At 40.3% G+C, this 20715-nt stretch overlaps 1 protein-coding gene across 3 annotated transcripts; it reads left to right on the top strand.

Annotated features, from left to right (window-relative positions):
- The first annotated feature begins 949 nt into the window (after positions 1-949).
- On the top strand, positions 950-20644 carry LOC309478741 (uncharacterized protein). Of its 3 annotated transcripts, XR_014199085.1 has the most exons (16): positions 950-1165; positions 2603-2692; positions 9784-9879; positions 10284-10378; positions 10519-10560; positions 10798-11149; positions 11246-11389; positions 11615-11782; positions 12612-13220; positions 13625-13719; positions 13877-13918; positions 14145-14502; positions 14599-14742; positions 14965-15135; positions 15240-15326; positions 20544-20630. XR_014199085.1 is itself a non-coding variant. In XM_082142441.1 (15 exons), the coding sequence occupies exons 1-15, from the start codon at positions 1111-1113 to the stop codon at positions 20579-20581; spliced, it is 2496 nt and encodes an 831-aa protein (XP_081998567.1). In that variant the 5' UTR covers positions 950-1110; the 3' UTR covers positions 20582-20644. The 3 variants fall into 3 exon arrangements, 2 of the variants coding, with proteins under 2 accessions (XP_081998567.1, XP_081998566.1); XM_082142441.1 differs by lacking the exon at positions 15240-15326 and having other exon boundaries at positions 14968-15135; positions 20544-20644; XM_082142440.1 differs by lacking the exon at positions 15240-15326 and having other exon boundaries at positions 20544-20644.
- Positions 20645-20715: the final 71 nt, after the last annotated feature.

The raw sequence follows: 20715 nt of genomic DNA, 5'->3' as shown, positions 1-20715 counted from the left end.
AAGCACTAAAAATAAAATGCAAGCATGGTTAATGCAATGCCTATTTTTTTTAGTGCAATTCAACAGGCTTTTTATTTCAAAAACATTTGACATTATTTTACTTCCATGTGTGTGTGTGTGTGTGTGTGTGTGTGTGTGTTCTTCCAGCAGGGACGCGGAGTGTGTGTGTGTGTGTGTGTGTGTGTGTGTGTGTGTGTGTGTGTGTGTGTGTGTGTGTGTGTGTGTGTGTGTGTGTGTGTGTGTGTGTGTGTGTGTGTGTGTGTGTGTGTGTTCTTCCAGCAGGGACGTGGAGTGAGTGTGTGTGTGTGTTCTTCCAGCAGGGACGTGGAGTGAGTGTGTGTGTGTGTGTGTGTGTGTGTGTGTGTGTTCTTCCAGCAGGGACGTGGAGTGAGAGTGTGTGTGTGTGTGTGTGTGTGTGTGTGTGTGTGTGTGTGTGTGTGTGTGTGTGTGTGTGTGTGTGTGTGTGTGTGTGTGTGTGTGTGTGTGTTTCCAGCAGGGACGTGGAGTGAGTGTGTGTGTGTGTGTGTGTGTGTGTGTGTGTGTGTGTGTGTGTGTGTGTGTGTGTGTGTGTGTGTTCTTCCAGCAGGGACGTGGAGTGAGTGAGTGAGTGTGTGTGTGTGTGTGTGTGTGTGTGTGTGTGTGTGTGTGTGTGTGTGTGTGTGTGTGTGTGTGTGTGTGTGTGTGTGTGTGTGTGTGTGTGTGTTCTTCCAGCAGGGACGTGGAGTGAGTGTGTGTGTGTGTGTGTGTGTGTGTGTGTGTGTGTGTGTGTGTGTGTTCTTCCAGCAGGGACGTGGAGTGAGGCAGGGCTGCAGTCTGAGCCCAACTCTATTCAACATCTACATCAATGACCTGGCATCAGCGCTGGAGAGCTCTACTGTACTGTGCCCGGCCTCTTGATGTTGTGCTCTTGATGAATTCTCCGAAACACCGGAAACAGTATTCTCGGAGAGTGGTTACGTCACGACGTTCCACAGACAGGAGTCGCTAAGCAACAGCAACAAACAAACAAACAGTTAACTAGAGTTTACGCGCGTTATCGACATAACCTTACAAACAATAGAAAACATAGAAAACTTGTTATCTTACACTCAACGATCTGCCAACGCTGCTATGTTCCTCCCTGAGGGAACCGCCACCTGCAGCCTAACAGTTCCGAAAACGACAGGTAATTTATACAAATCAAAACTCACATATATGCAGAAATAACAGTCCCAGGTAACGTTACGTTAGTCAACAATATTTGGGACAACGATGGCCCAAATTATATTCTGTGCCGAATTTCGACCATAGACTGTAATAAAGACAGATTCCTGCCAGATTCTGACTATATGAGCCGCTATAGATATATAGACACTATGACTAGCGTATGTCTAATGTTCTTCGCCGGTAACGTTAGTTTCCACACATGTAATTCCTGTCAGAAACTCTGGATTAAGTGTTTTTGTTAGTTCTCTTTAGTAATGGTTGTTCTGTCCTGCTTTATGTTGTACTTTTCATAATACTTTTAGGGCCATAATCACGCCAGCATAAATTGTACGATTAGCCGGTTGAAAATGTATATTCCTTATGATTTAAAAAAAAAAAAAACCATGGTTCATGTACCACACATTGGTTGTATTAACGTTACCACAGTTTAACCATGGTTTTACTAACGTATCTTGAATTGCATTTAAGCCTATTTACAACAAACATCTACAAAATAACAACATAAAGACAAGTGACCATTTAATGATACAGACTTTATTACAGACGTTACATAATCTTAAAGAAAATATAAACTTGCATTTATTCTCACATTTGACAAAACAATGAACTACAAAGCTAATTTACAAGCTAATATACTTTATTTTACAGTGTCCTTGATACATGTTACATGTACTTACCATAGTAATAACTGTAAATTATGCATAATTACATGCAAGTAACCCTCAACCAAACGCCCCTAACCCTATAGTAAGTACATGTAGTTAATTCATATTACTCAGTACTTAAATATATAATTACAATATAATTATATAATTGAGTTTAGCTCAAAAACATGTGATGCAGCATCCAGGCCAGTAGTGGGCAGTATGGAGTCTGGCATATAGGCCCGTAGGTTACAGTCCAGCTTTGGTTTGGTTCTGTCTTCACCTTCAGCCCAAATGGACTGAATACACACCACATTAACACACGGCTTGCTGGAATACTCCATTGTTATCGGTCAGCTGCACTAAGTAGCCATGTAACAGTGCACTAACGTCCATTCAGCCAGTGTTTTCATAAATAACCCATACATTATTAGGGCCCCAAAGCCAAGCAGAAACAATGTAGGCCTACATTATATGACATATAGTGAATGTACATTATATGACCTTGAAAGCTTTAACAAAAGGTTTAACAAACAAAAAAAGAAAAGAAATACAAACATATTACATCTCATTACATAGAAATACATCTCATACATCATTTCACGAAAGAGAAAACGGGTTGGAATCAAGGACAAAGAGATGGAGAAAGTATTGCTTTGAGTAGAGACATTTGTAACCAATGAAGGGATATAATTCTAATATAATTAGCTCAATGTGATCATATTCTCTGATGATTTCTCCTGTGTTTTCAGGCTCGTCTCTGATCATCCCTCTGGCTGTTCCGGTTCTGATCTCCGCTGGACTCTTGTTACGGTTTCTCTATAAGAAGTATCAGTCTCGAGGTAAAACTCCTTAAATACTTCAGGGGTGTCAAACTCAGTTCCTGGAGGGCCACAGCCCTGCAGAGTTTAGCTTCAACCCTAATTAAACACATCTGATCAGTTAATCAAGTCCTTCAGGCTTATTTGAAAACTGCAGGTGTGTGTGTGTTGAGGCAGGGTTGGAACAAAACTGTGTAGGGTTGTGGCCCTCCAGGAACTGAGTTTGACACCTGTGCTTTAGATGGAGAAACTCTCCATTTATTTTATTGGTCTATTATTTTAATACTATAATAGTATTGTCCCTTGCGTAGATGTACTAAAAGCGCTTGTCTGAAGTTTAAAATCATTGGTTACCCGTAAGCCAATCACATAACGTTTGGTTATGACGTGTGTTATGCGCCGGCTCAGCTGCATCGAACTTCCATTGTAAACACATGTATGATGCGAAAACAACCATCGAGCGAAATACCGGAGTGAACATGGCTGTGAACGACTTGCAGATTATGTGAAGTAAATCTACGCATCCACGGTACAATCAGCGTCTACGTCACGGCTCTCAGCCCACCCTCTGTTCGTTGATTGGCCGGCTGTTTTGAGGCCGGAGGAAAACTGGGAGATAGGTCGCTATCTCAGACGGAGTACAGAAGCGAACTGAAATTGAGCGGAAGTACGAAGTCTGACGTAGTCAGGCTAATATATAACTAGGGAATCACCAAACCGTAAGAATGATTCAGATTTAATTTAATTTAATGTAAGTGGCGGTTGATAATAATGTAAAGCCTAGGCCTACCTAATGTACTCACGGTAACTGCACTGTTGAGGCTCGCGCCGCCTCTTGACTCCAGGAGAAGTCCAAACAAATAAGTGCAGCACACAAAGAAACTCCTGCGCTAAAAATTTAAATGTGGAGTGTTTTTATTTATAACATGTTACATAGTACATATGCAGTTAAGCAACATCACACGACTAAGAGTGCTGTTTTCATGAATACCATCACCATTGAAAATGTGACTGACTTTATAACAGTTCAATAAACAAATAGTTAAAATTAAGTCACTTACATTTTAGACGCAATTAGACTGTTTTTGTTCTGTTTCAGCAGAAGGTCACCGGCCGCCACCTACTGGTGGGTTAGGGTTAAAGTGGTCACCGGCCGCCACCTACTGGTGGGTTAGGGTTAAAGTGGTCACCGGCCGCCACCTACTGGTGGGTTAGGGTTAAAGTGGTCACCGGCCGCCACCTACTGGTGGGTTAGGGTTAAAGTGGTCAGCTGCCGCCACCTACTGGTGGGTTAAGGTTAAAGTGGTCAGCTGCCGCCACCTACTGGTGGGTTAGGGTTAAAGTGGTCAGCTGCCGCCACCTACTGGTGGGTTAGGGTTAAAGTGGTCACCGGCCACCACCTACTGGTGGGTTAAGGTTAAAGTGGTCACCGGCCACCACCTACTGGTGGGTTAAGGTTAAAGTGGTCAGCTGCCGCCACCTACTGGTGGGTTAGGGTTAAAGTGGTCACCGGCCACCACCTACTGGTGGGTTAAGGTTAAAGTGGTCACCGGCCACCACCTTCTGGTGGGTTAGGGTTAAAGTGGTCACCGGCCACCACCTACTGGTGGGTTAAGGTTAAAGTGGTCACCGGCCACCACCTACTGGTGGGTTAAGGTTAAAGTGGTCACCGGCCACCACCTACTGGTGGGTTAAGGTTAAAGTGGTCACCGGCCACCACCTACTGGTGGGTTAGGGTTAAAGTGGTCAGCTGCCGCCACCTACTGGTGGGTTAGGGTTAAAGTGGTCAGCTGCCGCCACCTACTGGTGGGTTAGGGTTAAAGTGGTCAGCTGCCGCCACCTACTGGTGGGTTAGGGTTAAAGTGGTCACCGGCCACCACCTACTGGTGGGTTAGGGTTAAAGTATCATTTTTCAGAAATTCTTATTTGTATATTAGTTGTTTTTTTCCAAACAATCTCATAATCTCTTTTAATACAGTTGTAATTTGTCAGTGTAAATGATTTAATTTGATTGGTAACAGCCATATAGTGCCCTATTATTCTAATTGGATTTATTGATCAGATTTAAGAGCTTGAAATGAAAGATGAAGCAAACATTTAATCAAATTACGGGGAAAATGCCCTTTATAAAGGTAGAAAAATGTATTCTGATAAGAGTGTTTTCCAACAGTGATGTAATGAAACATTGACAATGTAAGTTTGAAGCGAGTAAAGCCTCTGCTTAGGCTATTAAGGAAATGTATTTTTGCCAAAAGAAGAACTTTTATTTTAAATACATTTTAATTTTAAAGCAGCCTATTTCAGTGTGATATGGCACCATACCATCATGCTTAACACAGAGAGTTAGAATAATTGTAATGTGATGATCAGGTGCAGATATCTGAATCAGAGAATATCATAGGTGTGAGCGGTTGGCGTGAGGATGATTAATGTTTAACAGCGGATCATTCGGGTGATGTTAGAGCTGATCTGCACATCTCTAGCGCATGAGTCTCGTTAAAGATCAGGTTCAAGTCAATAAACAGACTTCCTTTGTTCAATTTGCACGCTGAACATGGGTTGGAGCTCTTAATTTTGATCTTTCAAAGTGCTCTAGATTAATGAATTTATCTTTTAAATGTTTATTATTTAGAGGTACCACGGTCCACCAATGCAAATACTGTGCAGAAGACAATATATGACAGCCTTCCAAAATTAAAAATCGAACTATCTTACTATTAAAATACGATCAGTAAATGATGGCCATTTTGCCACCTCCGCCTTGTCTTGAGCCAGGATAACTCTGCATGGCCTAATGTTCATTTGAAAGTGAACTACTCCTTTAAGGCCTTTTATTAGGAGAACATTATTTAAGACATTCGAAGATTACTTCAGGACCCGCCGGGCCACCTGTCATCATAACATCGTAATATACATCATATACATAATTCACCTGTTGGATTGCTAAAAGTAAAGTACCCAATTTTTCATATCAACATAAAAATTGTTTTGACTGCAAATGTCACGTCCATAATGCTGGATTAGTCCACCAACACCAATACTGTATGTTTGACTTTAGTTGGAAGTTTTACTTACAAGTCATAGTGTTCACAGCGCCTTAGAGATGTTTCTCCACCTCCACCCCTGCTATTGTGCAGGCCATCAGCGTGGAGGGATCGAGGAACACAGCGAACCGCTGCCAGTTTATTTAAAGGCAAGAAGCTGCAGCAGAAAAGAGGAAGAAGAATATACAGAATATACAGAAAACAATTTCTTAAATTATGATAACAGAATTTATGTTTACTTATTCATATTGCTCCAACAGTGTCACTTACAAACCTTCTTAAAATCAATGAAACGTAAATTAAACAAATGTAAATTTGATCAAATAAAAAATAAGAAAATAACAGATGCATAGGTGAAAAATATTGTGAGAAAATGGATTTGAAGTGATTGAATGAGCTTCCTCAGTTCACCTGTGCTCCAGCTTTCCTCAGTCGTGGAGCTCCTCCTGTTGGAGAGGGGGATTTTGTTGCTGCTGAAATCACAGATCTTTTTTTTTTATCAATAATTGTTTACCATTGAGCTAGTTTCAGCCCATTTTAGCACTCCATGTAAGTGACGTCACCGATTAACAGCACATACGTTTATGTTAAATAAATGAGCTCTTTTCCAAGCAAAAACCTTTACTATTAAACTATTAAAAACATCTCATCTAAAAATGTCATTGTTTGTTCATGTTACTTCACAGTGCATTAGGCTAATGTTAACAACTTTTGATTTGAATAATGTAGGCTTCTAGTAAATGGTGAAATTAACATTAATAAATGCTGTAGAAGTGCAGTTTATTAATAGTTAGATGTTAACTAATGTAGTTAACTAGAGTTTAATAAATGGAACCTTATTGTAAAGTGTTACCGATTTGTTATACAGCGATTCATACGTCTCGTGAGTTCAGTGTTGGACAGATCAGTTATTTGAAGCATTCATTAAATGGTGAATCGGTTCAGTAGAGTCATTAGTTGGCGAATCGGACGTGTCATTAGCAGAAGTGTACTCGTTGTGTGATTATCCCGGCAGTTTAGGACATCGCACAAGATTTGTGTCAACACAGAAAACATTGAATCATTGGATAGGTTTAGTTTTGTTTATTGAAAGTGTTTTTTATGTCAGCTGAATGTGCGGAACGCTTTGTGCTTGTGTTTAGCAAACCGGACCTCCCATAAGCACTAGCGGCGCCTCCAGAAAACTGGATGGGCCAGTTAAAATAAGCCCAAAAAACGGGTTCTCCTTCATTTCCGTTTCAGCGCTTTTCTGCGCACTGAGGACAGCGACTCAGTGGCCTACCTGAACTGATGCGCAATTAGCATCGCAAAAAAAATAAAACAGCTTTGAGGAATTTTTTTTTGTTGCTTTTTTTAATACAATTACAATTTCATTTCATTTACTGTTTAATAAAATGATAGGCCTATTATTTTTAGTTTTTTAACAGCAACAACACACACACACACACACACACACACACACACTTCTCTGCATATCTTCAGACGAAATCAAGATATCTGACGAAACAATGAAGATATTTTACAAACCAACATCCAGGAACGTGCAAGATAGTTCCTCAGAGCCAGGCACTGGGGCTCAAAAGTACAAATCCATCACTATAATGAATTTATATAATTCAAATTCAAAATATAAATGCACAAGATAAGTTACTGAAGACAAGAGTTCTGGTGCAAGCATACCGATGCTTTTCTTGTTGAATTTAAATGAAAACAAGCTGCTTTGCTTTGCGTTTCATATTAGCTAGCTACCGTCTGTGTCTGTCTCATTGAGCTTGCTTGAAAAGCTGTGTGCCGACGTCATTCATTTCATTGGATCACTTGCTGATCTTCATTTATATAGCGCTTTTAACAATGTAAATTGTTTCAAAGCAGCTTTACAGAGATAAACGTATAATTTAAGGTAACAGAGATTGTTTTGGCTTTATAGCGGTTCTTTAATAAAGTTATTTTCCAGCTAAAGTTAGTTTTGATTGATTCGCTTCCGTCGCAACGATCATTTGTTATTAAATTAGGGGCCGCTAAGACGACACCATTCTCTCTACACAGACTTTAAACGCGAACCTGTGAGAAACAATGATGGCGTTCACATGCGCATTAAGAATTGGTTCTATAGTTATGTGCGTTTGAATATATGTGCGCAGGTTTGGAATTCCCTACAAACCAAGCCTAAACAAAGTACTGGTCTTTCCTTATAAATTTTGATACAGAACTTAATTTAATTTTGTTACTTCGGGCTAGGTACGTGAAACAAATTTCCCGAAAACGCTTTATCTGTAGAGTGGTAAAGGGATCCTCCATAGGGAGAGACTAGTTGGCCTGAGTTAATCTAGTTAATAGTAGTTAACTAGTTAATCTGAGATGTTGGGTAAGCTGTATTTAGTAGTATAAACAACTACAAATTATAGTAAATGATGGTTCAAAACAGAAAGAAATACGAGGCTAAGACGGCGCTTACAGCACCGAAGCAAACAAACTCACAGCAGGCAGCGAGGCAGACAGGAGCAATCGATCAGGATTTAAGAGTCCACACGTGGGGTAGAAGCCGCTGATTGGCTGAGGAGCTTTCACTCAAAGCTTTCCTCGGCTGCTTATTGGACTCATACTTGCCAACCTTGAGACCTCAGAATTAGGGAGATATTTAAAGGGGGGGGGGGGGGGGGTTCTCCTTTAAGGAAACTCCGGTCAATTTTGACATTGAGCTCATTTTGTTGTAAATTTGGAGTGCTGTCAATACAGAGAACAATGACAAAAATCGGTGTTGCCTACACCGTGTTATCCTCTTTTTTAAATTTGCACCCTGCTGACTTCAATGGGTCATATTTTAGACCTGCTTTTACAAGTGCAAGTTTACATTACAAGTGCACAGGTCATGTGAGTGATTCCTTTAGAGTTAACACGGGTGAATCTGTCTGCAGTAGATGTGAAAGATATGAATAAAGTTAATTCGGCCAGCGCTCATACCCGTGTTTACATCCTGTTGTCGGTTGAAGTTCAAAGTAGTCGATTGTCGAGTTCACGCGCATATGTTTAGTTACCTATGATCAGGCGCGTGAACTCGACAATCGACTACTTTGAACTTCAACCGAAAACAGTACAGTCTATGGTAAATACAGGTATGAGCGCTGGCCGAATTAACTTCATTTTAACGGATGGTGTAGCAATATTGTTGTCCAGGTGGAAATCGGGAGAAATTCGGGAGAAAGGTCGGTCCGGGAGATTTTCGGGAGGGGCTTTGAAAATCGGGAGTGTCCCGGAAAAATCGGGAGGGTTGGCATGTATGATTGGACTGCTAGAATGAAAATCACTCACTACTCACTATAGGCTTGGTTTAAAATGGGCGGGCCCGGACCTAAAATGGGTGGGCCCAGTGGTAGCGCCGCGGCTGCCCATAAGCATCAAGGGACCCCCCATAAGGACCAGAAAAATGACCTTGGGGGTGTTTCAAGCACAAGCGCTTTGCGAATCCTGCATTGAACTCTGAGATTTGAGAAGCAGTCGTCAGTGAAATAAAGGGAACACAGCAAAAGTTTAGGATTATACTGCTGTGAAACCGTGGTAAAGATGAACTTTAACCTCTGATTCTTCACATGCTCGTCCTTGGGCGGTGAAAAGAAACTGGCTTTACCTTCACATTGTAGAGCACAGTGCCGTCTTCTCCACATGATGCTGTCCAGTGTCCACTTCAAGTTTTCCCTGCGCACGCAATAAGTGGACGGCTAATATGCTAATGTCTCGTCATGACGTCACAACGAAACCGCTTAGGATTCGTTTTTAAAAATGATTAATTTAACTGAATCAGAGTCGACTCTTACTTTTGAAAGACGTGATTTTCTTTCTTGAGAGAAATTAACATGTCTCTACTGTACCTAATACGGATCCAATCTGAATCAAGATCGGAATAAAACCACAAGAATTTAATTGAAATTGTAAAATTTGTATCAAACAATAGTAAAAGCAGTAGCCTATACCAACTATTGCATCATGCTGTCACCAAACTCAATAAAATAGTGTTTAGTTTGGCTACCAAATGTTCTGACAATCATTTAATTTTTCCTCAAACACCTGAAGAAGAGCCGACTCCAGCCACAGATGCGCTTGAGCCAATGGTGGATTACGCTCAACCATCGACCAGCGCTGATGCGTTATCTGAGCTCGACCCGACAGGTAACTGTCTGAGGACATTAATACTAACCCTAACTCACATGTATGCAGAAATAACAGTGGGACACGATTACTGGGGGACTTCTCACTGAACTCAAACTTGGTAACAGTGTGAATGAGAACATAAGAATGCAGATTTGTCATTGTAACTGAAATTAGGACATTGTCGGTCAGTGTTTCTGTGAAAAATGCAACTAACAATAATATTGATAAGATAATAATACTACGATGAATTCTGCTACTAATAAGAATATAAACTGCACTAAGGATTGATGAACTGCCGGGTTCATGAATATTAATCACTGCATTCGCTAAACTTAACATGCTGTCACTAGTCCTCGCCTGATCTACACAGGTGTGTTTAGTCATAAGCAGTTCAGTCTCTCATGCTGTTGTGTGTTTTCCAGGATCCTTTAACTCTCGTTATGAAGTGGGAAAGAAACTGCCATGGGTACCCAATGCCAGACTCTATGAAGGAATTCGAAAATCTGATGGCACTCAAGTATGTTGCTCTTTCTGGATACTGCAAACTTTTTGCCTTTTTTATTCAAAACATGTTTTAAAAAAGATTGTAGATAATCATGTAAACAACAAAGATGAGTCAGTTCACTTACGTTTGCAAATATTTTCTTTATTTTTTAGGTGATCATCAAATTTGTTGACAAGTACCAAATGAATTTCCGGGTAAGTTGACACGATTTTGTTCATGAAAATTACTATTAAGAATTATTTATTACATTTTTATTCGGTAATTGATAATTCTGTATGTAGACAGCATAAGATGTGAAATAGACAATCAAAGAAGCATCAGTTGTAAAGTACATGTAAAGTTCATTGTTTTCTTATTGAATTTCGCTCACTCTTTAGTCAGGAGGTTTGAGGTTAGGAGTCAACTAACCTTTTGTCAATCTCTTCTTTCAGATTAGGGATTCCGACCCTTTTTGTCGAGAGGCAATTATAACGTGGATGGTGGAACGTAGCGACCATGTCGTAAAGTTACATGATTGGTTTGGCGCAGAAGATCACGACATCTTAATTATGGAACATCCAGGTGTCAGCGTAACCTTGTGTGATTTCATCAAAGAAAACAGAGGTCGTCTGACTGAAGCAGAAGTAAAAGACATCATGCAGAATCTCATCGCTGCGTTACGGCACTGCAGTGAAAAGGATATTTATTATAAATACATCAGCCTGAGAGAAGTACTCATCGACCCAAACACCAGAAAGATCAAGTTAGCCGGCTTTCACAGAGCGCTGTCCATCAAAGAAACAGGTGAGCTTGCTTTTTGAGCACAAGTCACTGATTTATTATGCACAGGATATGGAAATACGTTTTTTTTACTGAAAACTGAAAACTTACTGCTTACAGGAATAGGCGATAGTAAATCAATAGAAGAGAGGAGAATTCACGCTTTAATGGCAACAAACAATGGCTTATACAGAGCTCTGAAAGGGATGGCCGGAGGAAAAGGTCTTGTGAAACTTCTTCGTGGCAATACACTGCTGGTCAGAGGTGAGACCAAAAACAAGAACGAAATGGAAATAGCATTGCTTGAAAACATGTAAAGCTCTTACACAAGTGACAGTAAAATTACCTTGATGACAAATAAGCAAAGTGTAAAACACAGCGGATTGACAATGAATGTTTACCCATGAATAAATGTTCATGGGCATCAAGAGAATGCCCTAGTAACAGCAACATTACCTCACATAAACTATATTTCTCAAAATTAAACAGGACAATTCAGCTTTCATCTGAACTCTTTTCTTGAATGCCTGAATCTACTTGATCTACTTCGGAAACTTCGTGACAGAAAGTCAGGGATCACCTTACAGAACATTTTAGATCATGACTGGCTTAAAGAAACACCAGAGCCAGATGCGATTGAGTCCGAGCCGACAGAAGGTGAGTCTTTAGTTATTACCTCTCTGATTCATGTCCGCTTCAGCCTGATGTTTCTGATGTTAGGCAACATGCAGAGAGTAAACATCATGCAACTTTCCCCGAAGGAATGGATCACAGCAGCTCAACAGATGATTCGTTCACAATAATTCCTTCGTGAATAATTCGTTACACAGAACTTTATTATATTAAATATTAGTCAAAAATGATTCACACCTTCACAAAACAGGTGTGAGAAGCAGATTTGAGAAGCAGTCATCAGTGAAATAAAGGGAACACAGCAAAAGTTTAGGATTATACTGCTGTGATACCGTGGTAAAGATGAACTTTAACCTCTGATTCTTCACATGCTCGTCCTTGGGCGGTGAAAAGAAACTGGCTTTACCTTCACATTGTAGAGCACAGCGCCGTCTTCTCCACATGATGCTGTCCAGTGTCCACTTCAAGTTTTCCCTGCGCGCGCAATAAGTGGACGGCTAATATGCTAATGTCTCGTCATGACGTCACAACGAAACCGCTTAGGATTCGTTTTTAAAAATGATTAATTTAACTGAATCAGAGTCGACTCTTACTTTTGAAAGACGTGATTTTCTAGGTGTGATTTTCTTTCTTGAGAGAAATTAACATGTATCTACTGTACCTAATACGGATCCAATCTGAATCAAGATCGGAATAAAACCACAAGAATTTAATTGAAATTGTAAAATTTGTATCAAACAATAGTAAAAGCAGTAGCCTATACCAACTATTGCATCATGCTGTCACCAAACTCAATAAAATAGTGTTTAGTTTGGCTACCAAATGTTCTGACAATCATTTAATTTTTCTTCAGGCAACATGCAGTTTGAAGGAATGGATAGCAGCAGTGCTCAACCATCGACCAGCGCTGATGCGTTATCACAGGAGTCTCCTCAAACACCTGAAGAAGAGCCGACTCCAGCCACAGATGCGCTTGAGCCAATGGTGGATTACGCTCAACCATCGACCAGCGCTGATGCGTTATCACAGGAGTCTCCTCAAACACCTGAAGAAGAGCCGACTCCAGCCACAGATGCGCTTGAGCCAATGGTGGATTACGCTCAACCATCGACCAGCGCTGATGCGTTATCACAGGAGTCTCCTCAAACACCTGAAGAAGAGCCGACTCCAGCCACAGATGCGCTTGAGCCAATGGTGGATTACGCTCAACCATCGACCAGCGCTGATGCGTTATCACAGGAGTCTCCTCAAACACCTGAAGAAGAGCCGACTCCAGCCACAGATGCGCTTGAGCCAATGGTGGATTACGCTCAACCATCGACCAGCGCTGATGCGTTATCACAGGAGTCTCCTCAAACACCTGAAGAAGAGCCGACTCCAGCCACAGATGCGCTTGAGCCAATGGTGGATTACTCTCAAATATGGACCGGCGCCCGTGTGTTATCTGATATCGAGCCGACAGGTAACTGTCTGAGGACATTAATACTAACCCTAACTCACATGTATGCAGAAATAACAGTGGGACACGATTACTGGGGGACTTCTCACTGAACTCAAACTTGGTAACAGTGTGAATGAGAACATAAGAATGCAGATTTGTCATTGTAACTGAAATTAGGACATTGTCGGTCAGTGTTTCTGTGAAAAATGCAACTAACAATAATACTGATAAGATAATAATACTACGATGAATTCTGCTACTAATAAGAATATAAACTGCACTAAGGATTGATGAACTGCCAGGTTCATGAATATTAATCACTGCATTCGCTAAACTTAACATGCTGTCACTAGTCCTCGCCTGATCTACACAGGTGTGTTTAGTCATAAGCAGTTCAGTCTCTCATGCTGTTGTGTGTTTTCCAGGATCCTTTAACTCTCGTTATGAAGTGGGAAAGGAACTGCCATCGTTTTCCATTTTCAGACTCTATGAAGGAATTCGAAAATCTGATGGCACTCAAGTATGTTGCTCTTTCTGGATACTGCAAACTTTTTGCCTCTTGTTTCCTTCTGTCTTTTTTATTCAAAACATGTTTTAAAAAAGATTGTAGATAAACATGTAAACAACAAAGATGAGTCAGTTCACTTACGTTTGCAAATATTTTCTTTATTTTTTAGGTGATCATCAAATTGGTTAGGAAGTTCCAGCGTGATTTCCAGGTAAGTTGACATGATTTTGTTCATGAAAATTACTATTAAGAATTATTTATTACATTTTTATTCGGTAATTGATAATTCTGTATGTAGACAGCATAAGATGTGAAATAGACAATCAAAGAAGCATCAGTTGTAAAGTTCATTGTTTTCTTATTGAATTTCGCTCACTCTTTAGTCAGGAGGTTTGAGGTTAGGAGTCAACTAACCTTTTGTCAATCTCTTCTTTCAGATTGTTTCTTTCAATTCCCACATTTTTTGTCGAGAGGCAGCTATAATGTGGATAATCGAACGTAGCGACCATGTCGTCAAGTTATATGATTGGTTTGACACAGAAGATCACCACATCTTAATTATGGAACATCCAGGTGTCAGCGTAACCTTGTGTGATTTCATCAAAGAAAACAGAGGTCGTCTGACTGAAGCAGAAGTAAAAGACATCATGCAGAATCTCATCGCTGCGTTACAGCACTGCAGGGAACAGGGTGTTTATCATGAACACATCAGCCTGAGTAAAGTACTCATCAACCCAGACACCAGGCAGATCAAGTTAGCCGGCTTTAACAGAGCGCTGTTCATCAAAGAAACAGGTGAGCTTGCTTTTTGAGCACAAGTCACTGATTTATTATGCACAGGATATGGAAATAAGTTTTTTTTACTGAAAACTGAAAACGTTCTGCTTACAGGAATAGGCGATATTAAATCAATAGAAAAGAGGAGAATTCGCGCTTTAATGGCAACAAACAATGGCTTATACAGAGCGCTGAAGGGAATGGTCGGAGGAAAAGGTCTTGTGAAACTTCTTCGTGACAATACACCGCTGGTCAAAGGTGAGACCAAAAACAAGAACGAAATGGAAATAGCATTGCTTGAAAACATGTAAAGCTCTTACACAAGTGACAGTAAAATTACCTTGATGACAAATAAGCAAAGTGTAAAACACAGCGGATTGACAGTGAATGTTTAGCCATGAATAAATGTTCATGGGCATCAAGAGAATGCCATAGTAACAGCAACATTACCTCACATAAACTACATTTCTCAAAATCAAGCAGGACGATTCAGCTTTCAACTGAACTCTTTTCTTGAATGCCTGAATCTACTTGATCTACTTCGGAAACTTCGTGACAGAAAGTCAGGGATCACCTTACAGAACATTTTAGATCATGACTGGCTTAAAGAAACACCAGAGCCAGATGCGATTGAGTCCGAGCCGACAGAAGGTGAGTCTCTAGTTATTACCTCTCTGATTCATGTCCGCTTCAGCCTGATGTTTCTGATGTTAGGCAACATGCAGAAAGTAAACATCATGCAACTTTCCCCGAAGGAATGGATCACAACTAGGACATGTTCGAATATGAGTATATCCCCGAAGGAATGGATCGCAGCAGCTCATCAGATGCGTCTGCGACAGGTAACATTAATACAAATCAATACTCACCTGTATGAAATAACTGTGGGACACGTGGGGGTGTGCGATATCACAATATTCGATCGTGGATGATTAAAATGTCTCCACGATCTGCTTTTGAAGAAATGTCTTAGTATCGTGTTACTGCGCACATTCTATCAGCTGCAGTTCTGTTACATTCACATCACATGCTGTATATACACTCACGGGACATAATATTTCATTCGCAAAGCCTGTCAAACAGCGCCTGGATACTGGACTAAGATATCTTTCTAGTCTTATTGTGCTAATACTGTCAAATACACACAAGCTTCACATAAACACAGTTGGTTATGTCTAAAGTGAAAGCAAATATTTGAGAGAAAATCGAGTGCGTGTCATATGCATGTATATTAGACGTGTACCGGTCTTAAAGTGACAGTAGCCCAATACTAAACACACTGCCGCTTGAGCAACCTTGCACAAAGAATGAGGAGATTTAAAAAAAGAATGGCTTTTAAATTGTTTGGATTTATTTACAACACAACATAATCCAAAGATACACAACAAATGACAAAAAAGCACATTATTGAAAACAATGATCCAAAGACAGAGACCTTTGTGCCATTCCTAAAAACATTGTACATACCTTTCATTTCCAAGGTGTTTGATTTTCACTTTACCATGTTCATGTACAGACACTCATGTGAATGTTGAAGTCAGCAGGACTCAGTTGCATCAGGGCCCTGTAAAAAAAAAACGATGCACATACTGATATCAAGAGAAACTATAGGGCTGCACGATTTTGGGAATAGATTTTAGATTTTTCTGGTTAAAATTTATTTTTAAAATTCACAGAATACACACACACACAAAAATGTTTCCAACAATATATAATGAACAGGTTTGTTGTGCCTTGTAGGCATAGGCTACGCGCAGTGCTGCATAAAATAATAACAATAAATTAAATCTTCCAAAAGATTTCAGTAACAACTACGCTAGAGAAAAATATATTGATTACAATATAAAAACATGAAGCCTATTGTTTGGTGCGTTTTGCTTTTCAAACGCACAGCGCGCTCCAAAATATGATACATTCAAACGCACAGCGCTCTCCAAAATATGATACATTCAAACGCACAGCGCGCTCCAAAATATGAAACATTATGGTTACCATATTATACATATCTACGTTTGAGCAGATATCCACAGTAACAGTTCAACTGCAATGTGAAGTTTATGCAACAATACCATAAACTAATAATTAAGAATTTCTTACCTTACATCTTTCTTGTCTTTAAATCGCGTTCTTCTTCTTCTGAGGTAAATCCAATGTAAGCTCACGGCATGTCTTCCAAACTCGACGAAAAGCAGAGACTTTGGTGAAGTTTGGTGCTTTGTTTTTGAGGTAACGAGGGTGTTCGCGTTCCATGTGGAGATTTGCATGTCAATCTCTTTTGCGCGCGTGGGCGTGGTCAAATTAAAAATAATGAGCAAGCGCTTGAGAAACTGGACATCTTGTTGGTTTTATACAAATGACTTAAAGAGGCTACATGCGATTTACTGAAATTTAAACTCGCGACTGACACCTGTGGCCAAAAAACGGAACTGCTCTTCCTTTCTGCTCGCTCTCGTACGTGCACACTTCACAAGTCATCCGCTGCAAAGAAGTCAACATTATGTTTACAGAGGTAAGAACACTCAAATACATATATTGTTTGAGAAACTAAGTTTGTTTGCTGACTAGCGGTGGTGGCAGAGTGATCTGAAACGTTTAACATGAACGCGCTTGACGTCACATCCGCAGACAGCGCGGGAAAAATCCGACCGGACAGAAAATAGGAAAAATAGGATACAGGCTTATAGGTGCACCCACTGTGAGCGGACAAGGTGTCAGTATGCTCATCAGGAGATGTTTGAGTCATAAATGGTAAAATAAAAAGGCTATTGTTACGTTTATTTTGGGGAAAAAGTTGCATATAGCCTCTTTAAGCTGAGAATATTTGTTTTCAGTTTGAATCCGATCATTTAAAAGTACACACTTAAATGATTATAAAGATATATGGCTCATAAATGTGTGACAAGTATTCACTGAGTTTTGTTTCAGTTTATAGACGTGCTCAAGAAAAAAAAGTTCAGTGAGACGGAGAGGCAGAACGCACACCCTGTTTATTTTCTTTATTTTAAAAAAGCACAATGTTTTAATTTGATTGTAAGTGGACACATACAAAAGTAGAAATATCACAGATTCTGTTTTTATATTTCTTTTTTATGTATAACCATAAATGACGGAGTAATTTAAGTTTATTGTGCTACAATGTGAAGAAAATCCAGCAAAACGCGGGGGCGTTATTTTCAATAATCACTGCCAACTTCGTTTGCTTGTGTTACTGCTCTTGTTTTCTGACCTGATATTAAGGATGAAAACATATCAAAATAACATTAAAGGTGCTCTAAGTGATGCCGGGAGTGTTGACATTCGAATTGTTGTCAAACAAAACGGAGGCTAGCTAGACCCTCCCTCCTCCTCATCCCGTCTCCTCCCTCCTCCCCTCCCTTCCGGCATAAAGGAAAGTCAAAGTAGTCACTAAAAACAAAGTTAAGTTTTATTCAATGTGTAATGTCACCAAGTTAGATAAATGCTTTTATATATTGCAGAACACAATGCAGAAAAAGAGAAACATTGTCTTAAAATCGTTTCGCCACCTGAGGTTATAACTATAGCTCCCATACAAGGACGCAATAATAGCAAGATAACGTTAGCTTCGCGTTTCCCAGTGAGCATAAACAACGGCGGCGTCGTAAACAAATTTAGTCAATAGCCTATAAATGAACATTCAAATCCATAACAAACAGTGGGTGAAAACAATAATTCACACAAATTGTCACCCTACTGTGAATTTGCTTGACCATTTACAATAGAGAATGATCGCTAGCTGAAACATATATGTTGTATTCACCAAAGCTAACGCTGTCTGCATAGTTCTAGCTAATTACATCCTTGTGTTGGTTTGGCGAACATGAACGTCAATTTAGAAAGAAAAATGGATTTACCTGTTCTGCAAAAACAGAGCAACTGAATGTCTGATTGGAAGCCCTTCTGCCGGCGGAGTTCTCGCCACATTTCGAGGGTTTTTCCGATGTAAATTCGGGACTTCGCGCGTTCCTTATCCTTGTCCCTCTTCTTTACAATTTGTTCATCGGAACGTCGTCTCTTTAGTCGTGTGTCGGCCATAATTCAAACTTCCCTCTTCATGCTTCTCTCTCGTCTCTCCTCCACACCCCCTTCATGTCCACGCGCACTAACCCCCAAACCACACCCCTCAAATACTTCTTGTCGGTGATTGGCTGGAGCACTGTTTGTTGTGTTTCGTGGTGCGGGTGAGCCCAGTTTGTTTTTGTTGCCGTTTGTAGAGCCTGTGGTGTCTAGAGAGACCGCGTTTTTTTACAGTGTGTTCAGGGGACAGGAAGCTAGCGGATAGTGAGGAGATGTTTGCTGTATGTGACAAAAAATGTTTTGGCCTAAAAAACGTGTGACATCACTTAGAGCACCTTTAAGCGAGTGACTACTTGTCGTGTGGCAGAGCAGTGTAGCGAAAGTATAATCATATTATCCTTACTTGTATTAACATACAAAAATAAAAAAAGGGAAAACTGCTCTCAGACGGGAACCGGCTCTCAGCGTTCTCTGAAAGCAGTCGCTCATTGAGTCGAACGACACGCATCACTACTGTTTCGCTGACGGCGTTTCATTTACCGTTGGTTACTAGGTTACCAATACCACGTCGTCCGCTCAAACAACCTGATGGAAATCTACCTAATTCACATTTTTTGTTTGAAAAAGATTTGCTTCACGTTTGGATGGAAACCCAGCTACAGGGAAAGTCTATAACCGATGCTTCTAGGCTTTGGCTGTGTAATTCAGTTATATCTCAATACTATCTACATACCCAATTTAACTTACCTTTCTTGCCAAACGTCTCTCCCATCTTTTTTCTATGACACTATAATCAGAGACAGTATCATCATCTCCCTGTTTCACCCAAGGACACAGCGTTTGGATGCTACGCTTTACAGCAGCCAAACAAGAACGGCCTTCCCTCCCTTGTGTGTGTTTTTCTAAAAGCAAAGAATATTGATTAGAAACATCTTTTTTATTAGCACAGATTACAGCTGAATGATTAACGTAAAACTGTCCTGCAGGTTTAACATTAAAGTTCGCGTGACTAGAAGAGGCACAGAGCTGATGCTGGGCTGCACAGAAGCCACAGTAATCGTGTCCCTAGCGGTGGGCCATATGGCAAAAATATCATATCACCATTTTTTTCAAGAAAATCATGATTCACGATTTAATCACGATTCTATTTTGCATGTTGGTTTTATTATTTTGCCAGTGACTGAGCAGCCAAACTAATGTCCCTATTTTAAAAACAGAGTCTTAAAAAGGTAACAACATATAAAATAAAGAACAGACTCAGACCTGCCAACCTGTACGCATTTTGAGCTCAAAGTACACTGGTATGATTTGTCACTCTAAACTACGCAAAAACCTGGTGCACGCACTGTACTCAAATCAGCTCGACCGATCATAGCGCTTACTCATTCCCCGAATAGCAAGCCAGGATGATTGACAAATGCGTAAGGCTCATGACTGAAAAGAGACAGCAATACAGAATCCGTCTCGATCCGCTTCCACTCCCGCCGTCTGACGGATTTCTGAAGCGAGGACAGGACCGTAGTCTTGGTGCTTCTGACTCCTTACGGTAAACAGGCTGAGGGAGATTTGTTGAAATATTGAATCGAGTTTACTTAATCCTCTGCTTGATCGCATGGATTGACTCCAAATTACGCTCTGTCATTCATAGTCACTTTGAACAATATAATCTAAATAAACTTGAAATTTGCTGTGGCTTTATGAAAGTGCTCTGACTTGTGGATGACTGACAACTGCAAGTCTGGAGAAACAAGCATTTATTTAAACATTCTCAGTGTTGAGAAATGTAGCATGAATGTGTAACGTCATGGTGATAAAAATAACTAAAGTACCTAATTTCATTACATATTCATTTAGTATGAAAACTAGCGTGTGTCACAGAGAGTGATGAAGCAGACAGGCGAGTATAAAGTAACTGAAGTTTATTATGAACAGAAGCACGGAAACCAGCAGATGTAAATGAGTTGAACACAATGAAGATAGTTGAATGGAACTTAGCTGATGAATAACAGTATTGTCCTTCACAGGTAGAGAACGGAACGAGGCTGATGGCAGACGTGGATGAGAGTCACTGACGATGATAGCAGGTTCGTGGAACGGGATCGGAAGACGAGGATAACAGGTAAGTATCGAGGTAGAGTCTGTGTGTCTATGGAAAGACGAGATCAGACAATGAAGAGTGGTGCAAGTGAATGTATA

This window comes from Leuciscus leuciscus (genome assembly GCF_965113295.1).
Source record: "Leuciscus leuciscus genome assembly, chromosome: 17".
NCBI lineage: Eukaryota > Metazoa > Chordata > Actinopteri > Cypriniformes > Leuciscidae > Leuciscus > Leuciscus leuciscus.
Note: the sequence above shows the minus strand (reverse complement) of the source record. Positions and strands in the feature narration are given on the sequence as shown.

What these genes read in the sequence shown, in the direction of transcription:
- LOC309478741 (XM_082142440.1), top strand. Translation starts at nt 1,111, where the DNA reads ATGTTCCTCCCTGAGGGAACCGCCACCTGCAGCCTAACAGTTCCGAAA. An exon ending in TGAGTCCGAGCCGACAGAAG is followed by an intron (nt 11,783 to 12,611) that starts GTGAGTCTTTAG and finishes ATTTTTCTTCAG; the next exon opens with GCAACATGCAGTTTGAAGGA. An exon ending in ATCTGATATCGAGCCGACAG is followed by an intron (nt 13,221 to 13,624) that starts GTAACTGTCTGA and finishes TGTGTTTTCCAG; the next exon opens with GATCCTTTAACTCTCGTTAT.